Raw genomic sequence first — 18,273 nt, 5'->3', positions numbered from 1 at the left:
GCGGGCGGAGGAATCCTGAATGAGAGTGCCGATTGGATGGAAGGCGGGCGCTTCGGCTCTTTGAGAGTCCCCATTGGCCTGAAATTCCTGCGTCGGGAAGGTGGGGCGGAAGTGACTTGGAAGGGGATGGGGTTGTTGAATTTGGATTTTGGAGGGGACTCTGGTGGACGGTCAGTTTGTGGGTGACTAAGGGCGGAGATGAAGGTCTGAAAGGGCTGAGAGCGGGGGACTGGGGGACCGCAAATGGGAGTCCGTGGACGGTCAGATTGTGGAGCCCCGAGGAGACTCTGAGTAGGGGATTCTGAGGGTTTGGGAAGGTTTGAGGAGTTAGACTCTGGGCTAGGGGGCCTGCGGTCACGCGGCGCTCGGGAAGGGATGTGTGAGAGTGGGGAGGTCCAGAGTGGGGAGGATCGGAGCGGAAGGAGGGACAGATTAGGTTCAGAGGAGGCCCAGATTAGGAGCAAAAGGGGAGGACGCATCTAGTTTTTGCCTTGGTGTTCTCGGGGGTCATACCCAGGGCCTCCGTCATGCGAGGCAAGTGCTCAACCGCGGAGCTATGTCCCCAGTCAGAAAGAGGCATCGGAGCGGCCTGGAGGAGGAGGAGGGTCCATGGGCATCCTGAGTATTGTTAGGGACCGCTGCTCAGAAATACAGATCTAAAGTTACTAAGGTGGATGAAGCCTCAAATGAGCATGTTTAAGGGGGTTCTGGATTGTATTCAGTAGTATTTGTGGAGCAGATATATGAAGTTTGATGGATCCTGTTAGATGAAGTTTGGGGCACTGTTCTGGAAACTCACTGGGTGGTACTTGACTTGCTGAGCACTTGATTTAGAAACCAAGTGAGTTTCACCCAGCGGATGTTGGAGTAGACAATCTACCATAGCCGAGGGGGAAAAGCTTTGGTGATCTCATCTCCCTTCACAGGACTGGGTGCATGGAGTCGGTGTCGGCGGAGGATCAGCATGTCAGGGTCCCAGCCCTGGAACCGTTCCTGGTGGAGCAGGTTGTCAGGAGGAGGGTGCAGAGGGTGTAGGCGGAACACACAGGGGGGAAGTAGAGCAGGATGGGAAGGGCGGGGCAACTATTCCATTGGTGAGCTGGGACTGCCCCCTCCCTTCACATTCAGGCTGATCCTCAGGGCCCAGCAGCTTCACGCTCCCCTCCTCCCCGCTTCCCAAAATGGTTCTGAGACCCTAGCACCTCTGGGGGCATCCTGAGCACTGCTTATGCGGGAGCACAGTGATGGTAGAGATCCTGTATAGATCATATGGGGGGTGTCATACTTCAAGGGGGTGTCTCTCTGTCCTAGGCACCACCTGTAATCTACTACGTCCCTGACTTCATCTCCGAGGAAGAGGAGGAGTATTTGCTTCGGCAGGTGACCCCAGTGCCCTTCTGGTCTGTTTTACTCCCTCCAAACTCCCATCTCCCGTGTAAGAGCCCCCCAGGATGGAAGGGAAAAAAGCACCACAGCACCCCTATTCTGCAACCTTCCTCTTTCTCTCTCAGGATCTTCAGGGCTCTATCAGAAAGAATGCTTTTTTTGTTTTGTTTTGGGGTCACACCTGGTGATGCTCAGGGGTTACTCCTGGCTCTGTGTTCGGGAATTATTCTTGGTGGTGCTTAGGGAACCATATGGGATGTGGGGATTGACCATGTGCAAGGCAAGCACGCTATCCACCATACTATCACTCCAGCCCCTCAGAAAGGATGCTTACAGGAAACTAGTGATTCTCCCCAAGAGGTGGTCTTGATAGAGCGCAGACTCTGGGCGAAGACAGCCCAGCCCTGCTCTCTTCAAGGAAAGGATGTTATAAATGGGAGCCCCATTCAGATTTCTGTTCTGATAGACAGGCCTCTGAGTGATCTGAGTTCATTCTCTTCCGGGGGTCAGATCGCCCTGTGTCTTGGGAATGAGGCCCCTAAACTCAGAGCACCTGTGCTGAGCCAACCCATTATGCCTGTTCTGCTTATAGTTTGGGCACAGGAGAACTTACAGAGGTCAGAGTTCTGGCACTGGAAGAGCCCCTTGCAGCCTCAGAACCTTTGTTATAGAACTGAGGTCTTCCCAGTGTTATTCCACTGGTCCAGTCAAGTTTGGGGATCAGAAATAAATTAACTACAGAATACTGAATCATATGTTGAAAGTCTATTCCAGGTATTTGAATTCTTCCACTCCCCCCCATTCATTAATTTTTTTCGGTGGTTGGGGACCACACCTGGTGATGCTTGGGTCTTACTCCTGGCTCTGCATTCAGGGCTCCTGGTTAGGCTCAGGGGACCACATGGGGTGCTGAGGATCAAAGCCAGACAAGAGCTTTACCCGCTGTACTATCTCTCCAGTCCTCGTTCGAGTTACTGTGATTGATGGATACATATCTTAAAAAATCTGGGTGGGAACAACCTCGGTTCCTGCCCATAACCATGACAGCAATAAAGAGGTTATTGATAGATACAGATTTAGAAACTATTCATTCTAGACCTTTAAGATCATGGCAGTGGAGTATTTTCAAAGCACTCTCTTCACTATGTTAGATTTAGATGTTCCTTCCCCAAGGCAGTCGGGACAAGAAGATTCCAGAACTCACACTGTGCTGAGATAGTTCAGGCATCTGGAAATTACGGATTGCTGGGATGAAAGAGTCCAGTGCAGCCCCCTACAAACGCTGAGAAGATTTCGATTATGACTGTTGTAGCCCCAGTTTTTTCCCTCCATCCCTGTAGGCCTAGGTGGGTTTCCATGGGGGTGAGGGCAAAATCCCAAGTCCTGGGATAACACTGTCCTTGAGAATGATCTGGAGATAGTGCTGACCCATGTCCACCCCAGTTAAGACCTGTATGTGGGGGCCGGAGCAATAGCACAGTGAGTAGGGCATTTGCCTTGCACATGGCCAACCTAGATTCAATCCCTGGCATCCCATATGGTCCCCTGAGCACTGCCAGAGTGATTCCTGAGTACAGAGCCAGGAGTAACCCCTGAGTATCGCCGGGTGTGACCCAAAAGGCAAAAGGGAAAAAAAAGACTTGTATGTGGCTCGGTTGGGGGAATGAGAGAGGACAGTCCTGAAACCCTTCCTCACTCTCAGGTCTTCAATGCCCCCAAGCCAAAGTGGACCCAGCTCTCTGGGAGGAAGTTACAGAATTGGGGTAAGTGTCCCTGGCGGAGTGGGGTTGCAGACTGAGACATGCTGTTCAGCACAGATAATCTCTAGCTCTGTAGGGGCCCTTCAGTACTCAAGGGGTCCCAGAGCCAGGAGAAGTTCAAGGGGTTAGTGGGGGTCCTAAAATGTTGGAGATTTCCTGGTGGTTTGGTGGGTACCTTGAAGGGTCCAGGGTTTTGGAAAAGTTAAACCTTTGGAAAGCTGATGACCTCCAGAGGGTTGGGGGTCCCTCAGGGGGTCAAAGTGCTACCAGCACTGGGGACCCTCATGAGGTCCCCATGTGCTGGGGAATCCTTGGTTTGGTGTCCTCAGGATCCCTCCCCCCACAGGTGGGCTCCCCCATCCCCGTGGGATGGTTCCAGAACGGCTGCCCCTGTGGCTCCAGCGCTATGTGGACAAAGTATCTGACCTCAGCCTTTTTGGGGGCTTCCCAGCCAACCACGTCCTTGTGAACCAGTATCTGCCTGGGGAGGGCATCATGGTAACCACACCCCCACACCCCCTCACCCCAAACCCTTGCTTTCACATCCATCGTGGGGCAGGGCCCATCCTTTCCCTGTCCCCCATCCTTTCCCTGTCCCTGTCTGAGGGAGGCCCCATCATCCCCAGGGGTGGGGGTGTGGACTTCTGCTCTGTCCCTCTCTGGTGTCCACTCTGTAGCCCCACGAGGATGGGCCACTCTATTACCCAACTGTCAGCACTATCAGCCTGGGCTCCCACACCGTGCTGGACCTCTACCAACCCCGCCAGCCAACAGACGATGAGCCCACAGAGGAGGTAAGTGACCTCCTACCAACTCGGACCCATGATTCCCCCAGGACCCCTCCCTTGGACCTCTCTGGGGTGATGGAACACACCTACATCCTCCCAGACTCTCGGCCCACCAGCCTACAGGGTGCCTAGAAATCAAAGCAGTACATGCAGTGGTACCCCCTGCTTAGTGCGCCAAAGCCCAAGGTTCTCCAGCCCTATAGGGCTCTGCAGTGCTCTTGCAGATATGCGCCACCCCCGAACATCACTCCTGATGATGTCACCTCAGGCACCTCAGTTTTCTGTGCTCATTGCACAGAGCACGCTGCCACTCCCCAGCTTGCCATGGGACCAAGAATGGGACCTGCCATGGAGGTCAGCGTCTCTTTAACAGCCTAGCACATGATTTCCTCAAGGATTACCTAGATTTCCCAACTCCCTTCTGTGAGGGTGTTCTGACCTCTCCCTGGGATGATGTTTCTGATACCCCAGAAGTTCATAGAAGCACCCCTGGGCCCAGATGCTTCTCAGGAAACCCTGTTTATTTCTTGTTTTGTTTTGTTTGGGGCCCACATCCGGCCATGCTCAGGGCTTACTCCTGGCCCTGCACTCAGGGATCACTCAAAGCAGACTCAGACCATCTGGGGAGCTAGGGATTGAACCCCGGTGGGCCATGCATGAGGCAAGCACCCTACCCACTGTACTGCCCCTCTTGCCCTGAGGACTCCCCATTTTAGTCTTACAAACTCATGGCTGCCTGACAGTCCCTTCTGCAGTGCCATGTGCCACCTGTCCTCACCTTTGCCCTCTGCCCAGCCCCACCCAGTTCTGGGATCAGAGCTCCTGCCATCCAACTGCACTTAGACACCCCTTTTCTGCAGCCTGGGTTCTGCACCCCCTCCCGCAGTTCTGGACCTGGGACCTTTCCCCCTCCCCCATCAGAGATTTTCTCTCCCCAAACCTCCTTTCCTCTGAGCATACCTGACTGCTGTGTCTGTGCCCCTGGGAATTTGTTAACTTTATCTCTTGACACCCACCCACCACCTGCCCCGTCCCTGCCAACCTCTCCTCCATCCCTGCCTTTCTGGGGTTCAGCCATGTCTGATGGAGAACCTTCCTTGTAGCCCCGGCCGCCACCCAGGCCGGCCACATCTCTACTGCTGGAGCCTCGCAGCCTGCTGGTGCTTCGAGGCCCCGCCTACACGAGCCTCCTCCATGGTATCGCGCCTGCCAGTGTAGACGAGCTGGATCCCACCTCCCTGCCTCCCAACGCTGCTGCCTGCCGCTCTGCGAGTCCTGGAACACGCCTAGTGCGGGGTACCCGGGTCTCGCTGACCATCCGCCGGGTGCCCCGCGTGCTGCGCGCCGGTCTCCTGCTCGGCAAGTGACGCCAGGCCCGGGGACTGGCCCAGAATCCCGGCCTTTGAGACCCTGTGCCCTGCGCAGACTGCGGCAAAGGAGCCGCTCCCGGGTTATTTCCATTCCTAGTCACCGTGTGGGAATGCCAAGAAATCATGCCACGAAATCGCCAAGTTTCAAATAAACCAAAAGAAAGCACTCTAGTTTTGCACTCAGGAAAAAATAGTGTGTGTTTTTTTGTTTTGTTTTGTTTTTGTTTTTGCTTTGCTTTTTGGTTCACACTCGGCAATGCTCAGAAGTTACTCCTGGCTCTGCACTCAGGAATTACTCCTGGTGGTGCTTGGGGGACCATATGGGATGCTGGGGATCGACCCAGGATCAGTTGCATGCAAGACAAACACCCAACCCATTATACTATACTATCACTCTGGCCCAGCATTCTAGCTTTGGAGTTTGGGGTGACAGGCCAGATTCTTGTGTTGGGAGAGATGACGCCTACCCAGGAAGGACATAGGGACCTCCCCTTTACCTGGTGACTGATGTAAAGTGGGTAGGAGAGAGCCGCTGCCCCAAGCTGGAGCCTATGGCTCCTTCCCTACCAATCTAGGTGATCCTGGATAGTGCCTGGGGAATCTAGGCCTGAGATCCGTCTCCTCTGAGCCCCTGCACTGCACAGACCTCACGTCTCACCAGCCCCACCGGCACCTGGGTTCCGCTTGTTCTGCCCAGCGTGGGAAATTATCCCCGCCACTTGATTTCTCTGGGAGCTATGGAACCTGGGCTGGAGTAAGGAACTGCTCATTGCAGGAAAAATGAGTCCGTCCCCAATCTAACCCAGGCTCTCCAGGTCTATTGCCGTCCCTCACAGAAAAGAGTTTCAGGAGGACACAAATAGTGAAGTAAAGGAAGTTTATCTGGGAAATGAGGAAGGGTGGTGGAGAAGGAAAACATCAAAGTCCACATCCCAGACAGAGATGTGGGCCATTTTTCGCAGAATGGGGAAATGTGTCCTAAAGTCAGGAAATAGTCAATTCAGAGACATGGGGAAATGCATCATAGTGTAAAAAATTACATTATCTCAGGGGGAGTTGCAACAAATGAGTGCCTTTTCCTCTGCCAAATTAGTTTATATGCAGTTAGTGCCCCCAAAGTCTGTCATTAAGGAGGTTGTCAATGGGGAGAGCTTGGAGTTGCTGATGGTCTTTTGATATTCTTAGCTTGACCTTTGTTCCAGAGCACAGGGGTCCAGCCACCCTGGACTGGGAATTCTGCGGGTGCGGCCCTGGGTTTACTGGACTCAGATGGGTCCCGTGGCTTAGAGGCCTTCATACCTTTGGGCTGGTTTAGGTTCCATACATGTTTTTCACTCAATATACATCTCCAGGCTCCCCTCTCTCTACAACACTTGAATTCCTAAGGGCTGATGCAGCTGAAAGATTTGAGGGTCCTCATAGCAGATGTGAGGGTCACTGAATGCATAGTGCAGAATCCAGGGGTCTTGACTGGTAGAGTTATATGAGGGGTGTGCTCAGCTTGGGAGGTTCAGCTACTAGCCTCCCAGGGAGGAAAGAGTTAAGCGGGCACTTAAATGGCACCTGGGCAAGGCATCAAATTACCTGGGTCAGGTTCCGGGGGAGGTGGCCAGTGAGCCAGCTCCTGGGCCATTGGCTGCCTCAGGCCTCAGTGGACTTCTGGCTGGATTCTCCCCAGTTAGGAAAAGGGCGCTACCATTGGGGCTCTTTACTGGTCTGTCCCCAGACCTCCAGCAATGTCCCTGTCCCCACTACTGAGCCCTAGACCCTCTTCAGAGACCCTCAGTCACCTCCCTGGAGAGCCTGGGGAGGTGGAAATGGCTGCAATCAGGTAGGGGCCGGCATTTCTGAGTGTTGGGTCCTAAAAAGGGTGGGGGTGAGGGATAATGCAGTGATTCTTTGCGGAAATACACAGGGCACAGGGGCAGAGGTGCGGGCGGGCTGGGGGTCCTCTCTCACGCAGGGGCCTGTCGATGCCTCAGGCCAGAACAGGCCCCGGAACGGGCTCAGGATTCCTCGGACCCTCCAGAGCACTTCCTTGGCAGGGTGCAGGGCACTGACCCCGTGGCTGAGTCCCCAGCATTGCCAACGCCTTCTTCCCATGAGGACCGAGTTGGGAGCAAGCACCTTGAGGTGAGCTGTGGCAACCCAGTTCCCTGTGCCTCTCCCACCTTCTCCCTGTCCCCTTGAACCTGATCTCCACACCAGCCATGAGATGAGGTTCTGAACAAGCCTTCAGTTTTGTTTTTTTGTTTTCTTTTGTTTGTTTTGAACATCCGGCGATGCTCAGGGGTTACTCCTGACTTTGCACTTAGGGATTACTCTTGGGGGTACTTGGGGGACCATATGGGATGCCGGGGATCCTGGGTTGGCTGCATGCAAGGCAAGTACCTTACCTACCCCTTGTACATTTATCTGGCCCCTAAGCCTTCAGTTATATAGGTAGCATGGGGTGAAGGTGCGGGACACAGTTACTGAGTCTGTCAGTATTTTTGGTTTGTTTTGATATCACACCCAGCTGTGCTCTGAGCTTACTCCTGGCTCTGTGCACTCCTGGCAGTGTTCTGGGAACTATAGGAGGTGCTGGGGATTGAACCCGGGTCAGCCACATGCAAAGCAAGTGTCTTTTTAAAAAAAATTTTTACTCTATCTTATCTCGCAATGCAAGTGTCTTAACCCCTGTACTACCTCTCCAGTCCCCATCAGTGTTTTACCACCAAGAATTATTCCATCAAAGGCCTATATTCCACCAAAGGCCCATATTCCATCAAAGGCTCGATACCTCAATTCCTTGTTGGGGTATTGGGCACCCACTTTCCTTCCTGCCCAGATCCCCATATGTCCCAGTCTCTGGGAGCCCTTAAGGCCTGGACATTTGGAACTGAAGGTCCCAAGGCCTGACTGGAAGGAATCTGTGGGGAGTGTGTCTTCTCTGGCACAGACTAGAGATGAAGTCTGGTGGGAGAAACACCCCAAAGACTACCACCTACAGAAGAGGGGTGGTAACAGAAATGGGAACAATGTCTGGGTTGGCCCACAGGTCTTGACTCAGGCCCCTATGTCCCCAGGACCCAGTCTCTGGCAGCGAGGTAGTGGAGTCTGAGCAGGACAATCTGCACCTTTGTTTGTTGGGGCTGGGCCTCCGGCTGCAGGACCTGGAGCGGGGCCTGGGGCCCTGGGCATCAGCCCAGAGCAGGATCGTCCAACTGCAGGTGGGCAGTGTGGGGCTGAGGTGTGGGAGAGTGGTGGGGCATCAGATGGTAAATGCGTTGATTCCATGTTCCAGATGTTTGGAAAAGAAATGGGGAAGGCTCTAGCTCCTGGGCCTCTGGTACCTCCCACTCATGCCTCTGTGTATGTGTGTGCGTGTGTGTGTGTGTGTGTGTGTGTGTGTAGCCTCCATCCATGTGTCTCCAGGCCCTACAGGCAGACCTGCATGGCGCAGCTGAGCGTGTAGATGCCCTGGTGGCATTTGGTGAGGGGCTGGCACAGCGGAGTGAGCCGCAGGCCCGGGCCTCCCTGGAGAAGGTCGTGAGGGCCCTGGGAGCTCACCGGGACAGCATCTTCTGGCGGCTGTGGCAGCTGCAGGCCCAGCTGGTCAGCTCCAGCCTGGTATGGCCTGCCCTGGAGTTCCCCAGCCCAGGGGTCACCCCCCACAGGCCCCCTGACTTCTGTTCTCTAAGTAGGTATTCGAGGAGGCCGACACACTCGACCAAGACTTGGAGGTGGAGGGCGACTCAGATGGGCCAGGACTGGGGGGGATCTGGGGTCCCTGGGCACCCAGTAGCCTCCCCAGTCCTGCAGAGCTGGAGTGGGACCCTGCGGGGGACATAGGCGGCATCAGGCCTCTGGGACGAAGGATGGCCTGGACCCCTGGGGCTCCCTGTGAGCTGTGTGGTTATAGGCGACCCCAAAGCAGGGGACAAGGCCTTGAGGTGAGAGCAGCTGGAGTCTCCCTGCGCCCTGTACCCACAGGAATGCTGGGGTCCCTTCCCTCCTGGGAGAGCCGTCCGCTCCCTCCTCTCTCGGGATCTCTTCTCTGCACTCTCTGTTGCCCTATATCTTGTCCTGTTTTTTTCTCGCCTGCACCTGCATTTCTTCTCTCGTCCTCACCCACTAGAGCCACAGCAGCCTTCTGTCCCTTCTTTAGACCTTCTGCTTCTTTTTGTTGTTTGGGGGCCATACCTAACAGTGCTCAGGGCTTACTCCTGGGCTCTGTGCTCAGGGATCATTCCCGGCAGTGTTCAGGGGACCATATGGGGTTCTAAGAATCAAACCGGGGTTGGCTGCATGCAAGTAGGGCAAGCGCCTTAACCCTGGAGCTATCTCTATAGCCCTTTGGACACTCTGAGTCTCACCCTTCTTGAAGCTTGGAGCTCTCAGATGCATGCCCAGCACCTCTCTACCCTGCCCCTTCCACCCCAAACTTCCTTCATCCGTCTTTGCTTTGTTCATGTGTCCTGGCCGCCAAACATTGTCACTCCTTGTCTTACTTTACTTCCCCACAGAACTCATCACATCTCCACATTCCCCACTGTCTCATTAATTTATGAACTTGCTCGCTCCTGTCCCTTTGTCCTAGACCCTAAGAATAGTGTCCTGCAGGTAACTGACACTCATTATTTGTTGAATGAATGGCCCTTAATTTTTGGGGTGTGTGTGGGTTGTTTGGGCCACAGTTTATAGTGCTCAGGGCTTACTCCTGGCTCTGTACTTGAGGGTCACCTCTGACAGTGCTCAGGGAGGTATATGAGGTGTGGGGGATCAAACCCATGTCAGCACTCACCTTCCCTGTTTGTTTCTTTTTTTCTGTTTTTGTTTTGTTGATCATACCTGGCAATGCACAGGGGTTACTCCTGGCTCTGCCCTCAGGAATTATTCCTGGCGGTGCTCAGGGGACCATACGGGATGCTGGGATTCAAACCCGGGTTGACCACGTGCAAGGCAATCTCCCTACCCGCTATGCTATTGCTCCAGCCTGTTTCTTTATTTCTTTGGCTCTGATCCGCTTCTGTCTCTTCCTGAGATCTCTTTTCTCACAGAGCCTCTTCTCTGTGACACAGCTCATCCTGACCCCTACTTAACCTTTTGTCTCTGTCACTTTTCCAAGGACCTCACATCTCTCTTGCCCCATAGGACCTGCTCATGTCAGGCCTTAACCATCGGAAACACTTAGCTGGACATCGGAGACATTCTCTGCTCCAGAAAACACAGGTGAGCTGGTTCTTAGCTAGACGTCTCACTGGGAATCTGGGGGTGGGGGGTGGGGGGTGCTGGGGATGGAACCCAGGGCTTCCTACCTCTGTGCCACACACCCCTACCCCATTACTTGGGAATCTTGACGGCAAGGGATAGAAATTCAACCCAAACTGAGTTAGGCACAGAGTGGCATGCTGTTTCTCCATGAAACTGAAAGTGGAAATTCAGGCTTCTCTGAATTCAAGATCTTCAGTCCTGTCAGGGCTCAGTTCCTCCTTCCCTTGGGCTCCCCTTCCCCAGGTGGCTTCCTACTCAAAGGGCTGTCCAACAGCGACATACTCACTTGGCACTTACTTACCCGCTTCACAAGGCCCAAGTTGTATAGCCCAATTTCCAGGTTAATACCTGTAGGGCCTAATTCTGGTTGTGGCTCCACCCCCGGTGAGTTGTTGATGGAGTGCTCTGATTGGCCAGTTTTGGCCTACCTGTCCAATCATGGAAGTGGGCGGGTGGGGTTTGCTGACCTTGAACCTCAAGAGTGGCAGGAGAGAGTCTTGACAGGCCCTAAGTTTAGCCAGTGTTTCTAGGCTAAGGAGTCTGACTGGAAGGACAGTTAAGACAAGCATCTAGTATACTTGTGGAACCAAATCCATGCAGAGTTCTGGGGGTCGCAGGGGTGCCAGGAAAAGGGAAATATTTGGGGGTGCCCCAGAGCTCTTGGCACTATGAGTGAGGTCATACTTCATGTGACTTACCTGCATTGTTGCCGCCTGCTGTCCACCCAAGACCAAGAAGAAGCACCGGTCACCCAGACTCCAGGAGATGCAGCTGGCGGTGGCTCCTGGGTGAGATACCTAGGTGGTCTAGGGGTGGGGGCGTGGGGACAGTCCCCTCCCACCCTTTGACACAGGGTTTCCCTTTGTAGGACTCCTGCAATCAGGCGACCCCTGATCTTCTTAATCCTCATCCTGTTCCTTCTCCTGGTGGGGGCCACAGTGCTGCTGCCCATGACAGGGGACCCCTGCTGCTCGCCCAGCCGGCTGGCCTGGGCACCTTACCTGGTGCTCAGTTATGTCAATGGGCCTCCCCCTCTCTGAGCCCTGGCAGCCGTGTAATAAAGGCTCACTATTATTGGATTAGTCTCTCCTGCTCTTTCAAACCCAACTCTCAGTGCCAATGGCAGCCAAGTGCGAGATCCAGGCCAGAGCAGATGTCTGAGGAGTGCCTGCTCCTGTCTCACTTGGCCCACTCCTTATAGCAGAGGGGCAAGGGGGCTCTCTGGGGCCTCTATTATGGGTTCACCTTCATAACCTAATCACCTCTCACAGCTGCATACACCCTCTTTGTGCCAGGCCCATGAATTTGGAGGGGATTGTGTTGAGATATGGGGTGCTTGGGCACTCACAAATGAGGCTGTGGACCTGAGGTGACTGAACAGCCCCTTCCACAGAACCCAGAAGAGAATCTGCCCTTGGTGGCTCGGGTTTCCCCAGACCCTGAGGCAAAGATCCAAGGCCAAGCAGGGGTATCTGCTGAGGTAGGTGGGTCAGGAAGTGGGGTCCCAACCAAAGTGAGAGACTTTCCACTGGTCAAGGCAGAGATACCAGGCTTGGCACAGGAAGCTGGAGATATCTATAGTGAAGAGACCAACTGACTCCAGCCTTCCATTCTGGGCCTCCTGCTGCAAAACATGTGCTTAGCCCCTTGAACTCCCACCCCCCCTTTACAAGCTTTAGGCCACCTGTCTCCTCTGTTGGGATTAGGGCCTAGATAGTTTGTTTCATCCATCTTCTCCCTGCTCTGAGGCTGCATTTCTCTCCTAAGGTCCTCCTCCTTACAACTTCAAGTCTCAATTATTTCCCACTTTTTTAATCAATGTGGGTATAAATAAAGCGGAGTGCTACAAAGGACAGCATCCCAGAGAATGTTTTGGGCAGGTCCCTACGGGCAGGGCCTCTAGATCCATCTTGCCTCCCACAGTCCCATGCATTTTGCTGACAAAAATCCCAGTCTGCAGTGAAGACAGGACTCTTCAGCCAGGGGTGAGGACGATGGAAGTGTAAAGGTTTTGTGAAAACTGTGACTGCCTCAGGGATTACCCACGAGGCCCCCTGATCTCTGCTCCCTCGCTAGGAGTCAACTGGGGTCTTCTGGGGATCAGGACAGGGTGAGATACTGCTTCAACCAAGCTGACATCTAGTGGGGTTTCTCAAAGATCCCCCACCACACACAACCTTTAAAGACCACCAACTGGGAAATACACCATTTTATTCCCTTTCTTCAAACAGTCCTGAGAGAAGAAAGCACAGGAGTCGAGATTTCCCCTCAGAACCATCATGCAGAGAGGTCTGGGTGGATGATCAGTTGAGGATACTGACCTTGGTCACTTCCTCATAGTTCTAGTTCGTTACAAATGGGGGGCAAGGACTTCTGAAGGGGGATTCTGGGTGCTCACTGAGAACCAGCAAAGTCTCACCCAACTCCTGAAAGAAAACTCTGCTCTCCTCCGAATTACAAACAGGCAGTGGGAGGGTGTGTATGTGTTTTTCTCCTTGAGGAATCAGGGTGGGTGTGTTCTCGGGTGAGAAGGAGCTTTCCATCACAGGAGGAGGTAGTTCTCTGGAGACTCCACTTGATCCACTGCATCCGGCCGGCTCGCACTGCAGGCAACCCGGGTCGGGCCAGGTGGACCATGTGTTGCTAGGGGAGGTCTCTGGGGCCGCCGGGTCGCAGAAGGGCACTCTGTGATCTCCCGCAGTCCGGTGAGCGTCTCTCAAGCCCTCTCTCATTCCACCAAGCGGGCTCCTCAGTGTCCCCCACAATCAGGTGGAGCCCCGGATCCCCTAGGTTAGAAGGTGAGCTCTTCTACCCGTCACCGTCCATCGGGCTCGGTTTCCGGAGGCCCCAGGCTCCTCGGACGCTCCCCATCGTCGTGCTCCTTGGAGGGATCCCGCAAGCGTACGAAGGCGCCCATGGCCGTGGCGTGGCCCGCGCGCAGCAACTGTAGTTGGCGCCGCCCGCGGCGGTACAGGTACTCGATGCGCAGCACGTCGGAGCGTGGCAGGCTGGCGTTTTGCCGGAACTCGGCCCGCACCCGCGCCTCGGCGCCCGGCTTCCCGCGCCCGGCCCGCAGTAACTCGCGGTACAGGCTCAGGACTTGCCTCTGCAGCCGGCTGTGCCGGCTCATGGTAGCTGCGGGGTCGCGCCGGAGCCGGCCGCACTACCCCGAAAGCCCCCAGGTCGCACAGCTGAACCTGCCGACACTTCCGCCCGGCGCGCTTCCCCAGCTCCGCCCCCGCCTTCGTGACGCAGCTCCCCATTGGCTGCTGTTTCCGTTACGTCATAATCGTGCGAATAGGGGGTGGAGCTTCTGGCCCCCTCGCGGGATTCTCTGTCCTTGAACGGACGGGAACTCCCCGAACGCAGAGGAGGGGTTTGGACCAAGGTTGGGGCTGGAAGGGGACTCGGGAACTCAAGCCAATTCCTGAGTCGTGGGTCACGGGGACACTGGCAGAGAAGAAATTCACAAGCACTTTTTTTTGGGGGGAGACGGGTGTCTTATTTATTGAGGCAGTCTCAGGTCCATGCGATCTCACCGCCGGGGCAGGTATACTTGGGGAGTCCCAGCCCGGGGAACGCCTACAGAGAAGGGGTCACGCGGCGAACGGTTGGATCCCGGCCGGCAGCTGCTCGGTGCTGTGGGAAGAAGCAGTGAGAGTGGGGGCTCCATGCCTTCAAAAGGCAGTCTGTGGGGCAGGGAGTTGGGCTGGTGGCGCCTAAAGAGTGGAGGTCGCGGGGCAGGAGGGGGCGGCTCCTCACCAGCTGCTGAGGCTCCGCGTCAGGCACCCCTGGAACGCGCCTCCTACGCTGGCACCCCGGAGTCCTCTCGGAAGTATCAGGTCGTCGGCTGCAATTCCATTGTAGTCCCCGCACGCAGCCCGGAGACGCCCTCGGAGTGTGGAAGAGGCGCGCAGGGCCACAGCCCCCTGCGGCCCCACCAACACCCGCAGCATTGGGGAGCGCTCGATGATCACCCCGGAGCCTTCCGCCTGGCGAGCCACCACGCCCCTGCACACCTGGGCCGGGAGGCGTGCGCGGCGACCGTTCACCTGCGGGAGAGGGGGGCCACTGTCATTCCTGCCACGCGCTGCAGAAGCTGTCAGAAACGCTTCTCTGGCTCTGCTGGAGGAAGGTCTGGGTATGACTTCGGCACATGAAGAATGTCATTAGCAGCGGGAGAGTTCCGTGATGGGATTTCAGAACACTGTTATTTCTAGGGGGGGAAATGTTTCTTTGGAATCTGTTACGTCTCTCTTTATCCTCAAAACTGACCACATCTCTGCCAGGCACCATTTACAGTGCCTTAATATTTATTTTACAAGCATGTCAGTAGAAGAGGAGGCACTATCACATATTGATATTTTCATAATTACCGCCTAATACATTATGTAACAATTTATTTTAACTGTACATTAAAATCAGTTCCTGAATACTTCTTGTGGGAATTTATTGATAGTTGCTATCGAATTCTCACCAACATTCTGGTAAGGCTGATCTACTGAACAGTTTCCCTCTTCCTGATTAGGATGCTGAGGACCCCACAAGCGACAGGCAGCCCAGGTTCACATTGCTCGGAAGTGGTAGGGCCAGAGTTTGAATCCAGGGGCTGTGACTTAAGGACTGAATTCTTTTTTTCCCTTGGCTAGAGTTGGGCCACACCCAAGAGTGCTCAGAGCGATTCCTAGCTCTATGCTCGGGGTCACTCCTAGCAGTGCTAGAGTAACATGAATTGATGGGGGGAGGGGTGTCAAAGCAGGTCAGCCACGGGTCCAAGGCAAATGCCTTCAGCTCTGTTCTGTACAACTATCTGGCCCAAGACCCTGATGTTAACCACTGTGATACATATTGCCTCTCTAATATTAAAAAGGAGCTGCAGCAGTAATCACAGCTTACACTGAGCAGTTAGCATGTGTCAAGCACTTTATAGGTGTTTCACAGCCACCCAAAGTGGTGATACTATTGTCACTATTTTTCTTTTAAGCAGAGCAAACTGAGCCATAGAGAAGTTGAGTTGCTTGCCATGGCTACCCCAGAAGCTGAGAAGACGGTTAGGGATCTCTTTCTCCATCTCCCTAAGGCCACACTGGCTGTGCTCAGGGCTTATTCCTGGCTCTGCACTTGGGAATCACTCCTGGTGATGACTGTGAGAACCGTATGTGGTGCTGGGGATCAAACCCAGGTCAGTTGTGTGCAAGGCAAGTGTCCAACCCACTCTACTATCTCTCCAGATCACAGTCAGAATCTCTTCATCTTTTCAGCAAAGGCTCTGGCTTACCTGCCGGGTTGCATCTGTTACCCCATCCCCACTTTTACTACTAGCCCCCAACCACATAACCAGCTTCTTTCCCTGTGCAAGGTTTCAGGGTTTTTTTTTTTATCTTATAAAAAAAATATCAGCGGGGACACGGCAAGCAAGTAGGGCATTTGCCTTGCATGAGAACAACCCGGATTTGATCCTTGGCATCCCATATAGCCATGAACAATATCTAAATTAGAAGTATGAGTAGGGGCCAGAGCGATAGCACAGCGGGTAGGGCGTTTGCCTTGCACGCGGCCGACCTGGGTTCGATCCCCGGCATCCCATATGGTCCCCCGAGCACCGCCAGGAGTAATTCCTGAGTGCAAAGCCAGGAATAACCCCTGAGCATCGCTGGGTGTGACCCAAAAAGCAAAAAAAAAAAAAAAAAAGTATGAGTAACCCCTGAGCAAAACTGGGTGTAGGCCACCCCCCCCAAAAAAAAAAAAAAAGAAAAAGGAAGCATGAGAATTGGAATAGGAGCTAGCACAGCAGACACTTTTTTTGGGGGGTAAGGGGTTGGTTTTTGGGCCACACCTGGTGATGCTCAGGGGTTTTAGATAATATATGTGATGCGGGGGATCAAACCCGGGTCGGCTGTGAGCAAGGCATATACTTACCTGCTATATTATCTCTCTATCCCCTCTCCCACTTCCTTGTTGCTGAGGAACTGGTCACAGGATATCCAGCCTCTCTGGCTTCCTCCCATGAGCACCCACCATCCATCTTAAAACCACCAGAATCAATCCATGTTAAGCCAGCCTTGCTGACATCCTCTTTCCAGTTTTTCTTCCCTGAAGGGGAGACTGTGTCTCTGCCTGTCTCTATCTACATCTCACTCAGCTCTACCCCTGGGTGCTGCTCCTTAGATCTGGCGGTTTCTTTTTTTTTTTTTTTTTTGCTTTTTGGGTCACACCCAGCGATGCTCAGGGGTTATTCCTGGCTTTGCACTCAGGAATTACTCCTGGCAGTGCTTGGGGGACCATATGGGATGCCGGGGATCGAACCCGGGTCGGCCGCGTGCAAGGCAAACGCCCTACCCGCTGTGCTATCGCTCCGGCCCCAGGATCTGGTGGTTTCTTAAGTCCCAACAGTTTCCATGGCTCCAAATCTAATGACACACAGGAAATGCATGTGTTCATTTTCACCAGACTCCCCAAATAGTGACTTCCGGTCTTTCGGGTTTGGCTGCATGACATCTCCTCTCTGTCTCCTCCCCAGTGTGACTTTGGGTCTCAGCTCATCTGCTATCTTTGGGAAGTCTCCATTCATTCCCCAAAGGGGCACACTCCCCCCCCCCCGCACCCCCAGACAGCCTGAGGATGCTAAGCTTGCTTGAACCCTTCTGGCTTGTGGTTAAAGCTCCATTCCAGCCCTTAGTTGTTCCCAGGCTTTTATCAAGGCTTAGGCTAAAATGAGGTGAGTGGGTCCTAGGAATCCAAACTAAAGTTTATGGGGGAGTAAATATATCTTTGCCATGAAAGCAAAAGACACTTCAGCGGTGGAGGGTAGTAAGAGATCAGAATCATGGAAAGAAGCTTTGGCGGGCCAGAAGAGTCCAGAACTATGACCATGTTACACAGGGGGTCTTGGCTGGGGTGGAGGAGGGTCTCTTACCCAGACTTCTCTATTGGGTCCCACAGCCGCACAGCCATCCCTGAAGCTGATGATCACCCGTGGCTGGGGAGTAGGGCAGCCAGGACAGGCTGGGAAGTCAGCAATGACATGGAACCAGTCAGGATCTTGGGGTCCAGCGTCCATCAGGGAGGCTAGTTCATAGGCACAGGATGTCACAGGCATGGGTGCCAGCCCACTGAAGCCGTCAAAGGTGGTGAAGAGGACCCCGGGCACCAGGCGACACGTGGCCCCGCCCCCAGCTTCACAGCACCAAGCACCTCCCTCCAGGATGCAGTCTGTGCCCTGTGAGCAGGCAAAGGGCTGGCACTGGAGACCACGGCCCTGTGCACACACACAGCGCTCCCGACAGCCTGGCAGGATCAGCGCCTCCCCAACCTGCAGAGAGACAGACACACCTCAAACTAGGCTAAAGAATATTATGATGGCCCTGAGAGACAATACGGTGGTCAGGGCACTTGCTTTGCATCAGGCCAATCTGGGTTTAATCCCTGGCACCCCATGTGGTTCCCCGAGCCTACCAGGAGTGATCCCTGAGTGCAGAGCCAGGAGTAAGCCCTAATCACTGCCAGTTGTGCTCCTTCCCACCAAACCAATCCAGACCCAAACCTCAGTCAGTCACTGTCACTATCACCCCATTGCTCATCGATTTGTTCGAGCGGGCACCAGTAACGTTTCTCATTGTGAGATTTATTGTTACTGTTTTTGGCATATCCAATATGCCACGGGTAGCTTGCCAGGCTCTGCTGTGTGGGCGCGATACTCTCGGTAGCTTGCCG

At 54.2% G+C, this 18,273-nt stretch overlaps 4 protein-coding genes across 8 annotated transcripts in view; 2 read left to right on the top strand and 2 right to left on the bottom strand.

Moving 5' to 3' along the window:
- The first annotated feature begins 111 nt into the window (after positions 1–111).
- ALKBH6 (alkB homolog 6) lies at positions 112–5,475 on the top strand. Of its 5 annotated transcripts, none has more exons than XM_004601023.3 (7): positions 112–170; positions 927–1,005; positions 1,312–1,380; positions 3,089–3,149; positions 3,493–3,644; positions 3,824–3,940; positions 5,038–5,475. In XM_004601023.3, the coding sequence occupies exons 1-7, from the start codon at positions 127–129 to the stop codon at positions 5,299–5,301; spliced, it is 786 nt and encodes a 261-aa protein (XP_004601080.2). In that variant the 5' UTR covers positions 112–126; the 3' UTR covers positions 5,302–5,475. The 5 variants fall into 5 exon arrangements, with proteins under 5 accessions (XP_004601080.2, XP_055001632.1, XP_055001633.1 ...); XM_055145657.1 differs by having other exon boundaries at positions 131–204; XM_055145658.1 differs by lacking the exon at positions 112–170 and adding an exon at positions 182–291.
- Positions 5,476–7,040: 1,565 nt separating this feature from the next.
- Positions 7,041–11,600, top strand: SYNE4 (spectrin repeat containing nuclear envelope family member 4). Its single transcript, XM_004601022.2, has 8 exons — positions 7,041–7,135; positions 7,287–7,437; positions 8,373–8,516; positions 8,722–8,916; positions 8,991–9,269; positions 10,441–10,518; positions 11,290–11,348; positions 11,429–11,600. The coding sequence occupies exons 1-8, from the start codon at positions 7,041–7,043 to the stop codon at positions 11,598–11,600; spliced, it is 1,173 nt and encodes a 390-aa protein (XP_004601079.2).
- Positions 11,601–12,754: 1,154 nt separating this feature from the next.
- Positions 12,755–13,805, bottom strand: SDHAF1 (succinate dehydrogenase complex assembly factor 1). The gene has a single exon (XM_055145729.1). It carries the CDS (start codon positions 13,688–13,690, stop codon positions 13,376–13,378), a length of 315 nt encoding a protein of 104 aa, XP_055001704.1. The 5' UTR covers positions 13,691–13,805; the 3' UTR covers positions 12,755–13,375.
- Positions 13,806–14,063: 258 nt separating this feature from the next.
- Positions 14,064–18,273, bottom strand: part of LOC129406794 (IgGFc-binding protein-like) — a 28,690-nt gene continuing 24,480 nt past the window's right edge. Inside the window, exons 14-16 of the mRNA XM_055145712.1 lie at positions 17,477–17,872; positions 14,323–14,612; positions 14,064–14,199 (exon numbers count right to left, since the gene is read on the bottom strand). Of these exons, the coding sequence (XP_055001687.1) occupies positions 14,157–14,199; positions 14,323–14,612; positions 17,477–17,872 (729 nt within the window). The 3' untranslated portion in view covers positions 14,064–14,156. The remainder of the gene's footprint in view (positions 14,200–14,322; positions 14,613–17,476; positions 17,873–18,273) is intronic.

The sequence above is a fragment of the Sorex araneus genome, chromosome 8 (assembly GCF_027595985.1).
Source record: "Sorex araneus isolate mSorAra2 chromosome 8, mSorAra2.pri, whole genome shotgun sequence".
Taxonomy (NCBI): domain Eukaryota; kingdom Metazoa; phylum Chordata; class Mammalia; order Eulipotyphla; family Soricidae; genus Sorex; species Sorex araneus.
This window is presented reverse-complemented; position numbering and strand designations above follow the sequence as displayed.

Excerpts from the sequence above, each read along its gene's own strand:
- SYNE4 (XM_004601022.2), top strand. The coding sequence starts at position 7,041 with ATGTCCCTGTCCCCACTACTGAGCCCTAGACCCTCTTCAGAGACCCTC. Across the intron at positions 10,519-11,289 it reads CTCTGCTCCAGAAAACACAG|ACCAAGAAGAAGCACCGGTC; the intron begins GTGAGCTGGTTC and ends TGTCCACCCAAG. Across the intron at positions 11,349-11,428 it reads CAGCTGGCGGTGGCTCCTGG|GACTCCTGCAATCAGGCGAC; the intron begins GTGAGATACCTA and ends TTCCCTTTGTAG.
- SDHAF1 (XM_055145729.1), bottom strand. The coding sequence starts at position 13,690 with ATGAGCCGGCACAGCCGGCTGCAGAGGCAAGTCCTGAGCCTGTACCGC.
- ALKBH6 (XM_004601023.3), top strand. The coding sequence starts at position 127 with ATGGGGTTGTTGAATTTGGATTTTGGAGGGGACTCTGGTGGACG. Across the intron at positions 1,381-3,088 it reads AGGAGTATTTGCTTCGGCAG|GTCTTCAATGCCCCCAAGCC; the intron begins GTGACCCCAGTG and ends CCTCACTCTCAG. Across the intron at positions 3,645-3,823 it reads TGCCTGGGGAGGGCATCATG|CCCCACGAGGATGGGCCACT; the intron begins GTAACCACACCC and ends TCCACTCTGTAG.